Raw genomic sequence first — 1,349 nt, 5'->3', positions numbered from 1 at the left:
CACCTATGGCAAGGCAGAGATGGGGTATGCAGCATGGGGAAGGGGTGGGCAGCAGGGTGAATGTGGAGGGGGAGGAAGGCGGGCCTGGGAAGAGGCTGGAAGGGGGTGGAGTTGCTGTTTTTTCTTTGAGCACGGTGAAGACTTTAGCTTGTAACTTGCATTTGTGGAGCTCCCCCCTGGCAGACACCAGCTCTCCTTCCCCCGGGAGAAACCTCAGGATCCAGCAGTACTGCTTCACTGTTTTGGGAGCAGGCTGGGAGGGCAGGGGGCATGGGGTGATCCCCGTCTGCCATCCTCTCCCCCAGCTCCCTTTCTCCTTTTCTCTCTGTCTCCTTTTGCTTGTTTGGGGGCTCATGCTAATGCTCTGCTAGGAGAGATCGGGATCCAGACATCTGTCGGCTGCACGGACTGGCTTCCCACCTGCTCACAGCCTTGAGGAAGTTCCCTCTCCATCCCTGGGCACTGAGAGAGGAAAGACAGGAGGTTGCTTGGAGCTGCCAAACCCTGGCTTGTGAAGGGTGGACAGGGGGACAACAAGCTTCCCTTTTACTTTCCCTGAAGATTTGGGGTCACACACAGACCATGAATGGATCCTTTTTCAACCAGACTCTCCTGGAGCAGGCAGCTGACCCCAACAGGACTCAGGGCTTGGGGATGCTCATGGCCTGCTGCAATGGGACCAGCACAGTGCTGGCGACTGATGGAAGCTCCTTGGTCCTGGCACCTGATGAGAGGAGCCTTTTCATCATGAGGGTGGTGCAGATTGCTGTCCTCTGTGTCCTCTCCTTGACTGTAATGTTTGGCATCTTCTTTTTGGGCTGCAACTTGCTCATCAAGTCGGAGAGCATGATTAACTTTCTGGTGAAAGACCGAAGACCTTCTAAGGACGTGGGCGCTGCAATAATGGGACTTTACTGAAGCCACCGGGCTCTTGTAGGCAAGTGAACTGTCTGGACCTGGTGTTGAGATGCAAATTCTCATGTGTTTGTGGCAACTGGGGGGAGTGAGAAGTGGGGGAGGGGTCTTTTAATCTTTCTGTGTCCATGGGAAAGCAAACCTGTTCTTCCCAGTCAACAAAATGTGGTGGCGAATGGGAAAACCACCCCAGAGCTGTGTAAAGCACAATAAATGACCAGCATTGTGTTGCACACAGAAATGGCTTAAGTTTTGCTTGAAACTTGCAGAAACAGTGATAGTGTGGAGATCTGGACTCCTTACTGCTGTTACCTTGGATACCGCTAGCTGGGATTTAGGGCTTAAAAAAAAGGCAAATAAGTCATTACAAAAAGAAAACAAAAGAACAAACTAATGGGAGAGCAAAATACAAGGCATAAACCTTATCTTTGAGA

General features: G+C 51.6%; 1 protein-coding gene across 1 annotated transcript; it reads left to right on the top strand.

The window, feature by feature from the left end:
* Positions 1 to 442: 442 nt before the first annotated feature.
* On the top strand, positions 443 to 1,054 carry RPRML (reprimo like). Its single transcript, XM_077788265.2, has one exon. The coding sequence runs from the start codon at positions 583 to 585 to the stop codon at positions 916 to 918; it is 336 nt and encodes a 111-aa protein (XP_077644391.1). The 5' UTR covers positions 443 to 582; the 3' UTR covers positions 919 to 1,054.
* The last annotated feature ends 295 nt before the right edge of the window (positions 1,055 to 1,349 follow it).

The sequence above is a fragment of the Lonchura striata genome, chromosome 27 (genome assembly GCF_050655825.1).
Source record: "Lonchura striata isolate lonStrDom1 chromosome 27, ASM5065582v1, whole genome shotgun sequence".
Lineage (NCBI taxonomy): Eukaryota > Metazoa > Chordata > Aves > Passeriformes > Estrildidae > Lonchura > Lonchura striata.
The sequence above is the reverse complement of the archived record's forward strand: the minus strand, read 5'-3'. Positions and strand labels throughout refer to the sequence as shown.

Coding starts and splice junctions, on each gene's coding strand:
- RPRML (XM_077788265.2), top strand. CDS start 583: ATGAATGGATCCTTTTTCAACCAGACTCTCCTGGAGCAGGCAGCTGAC.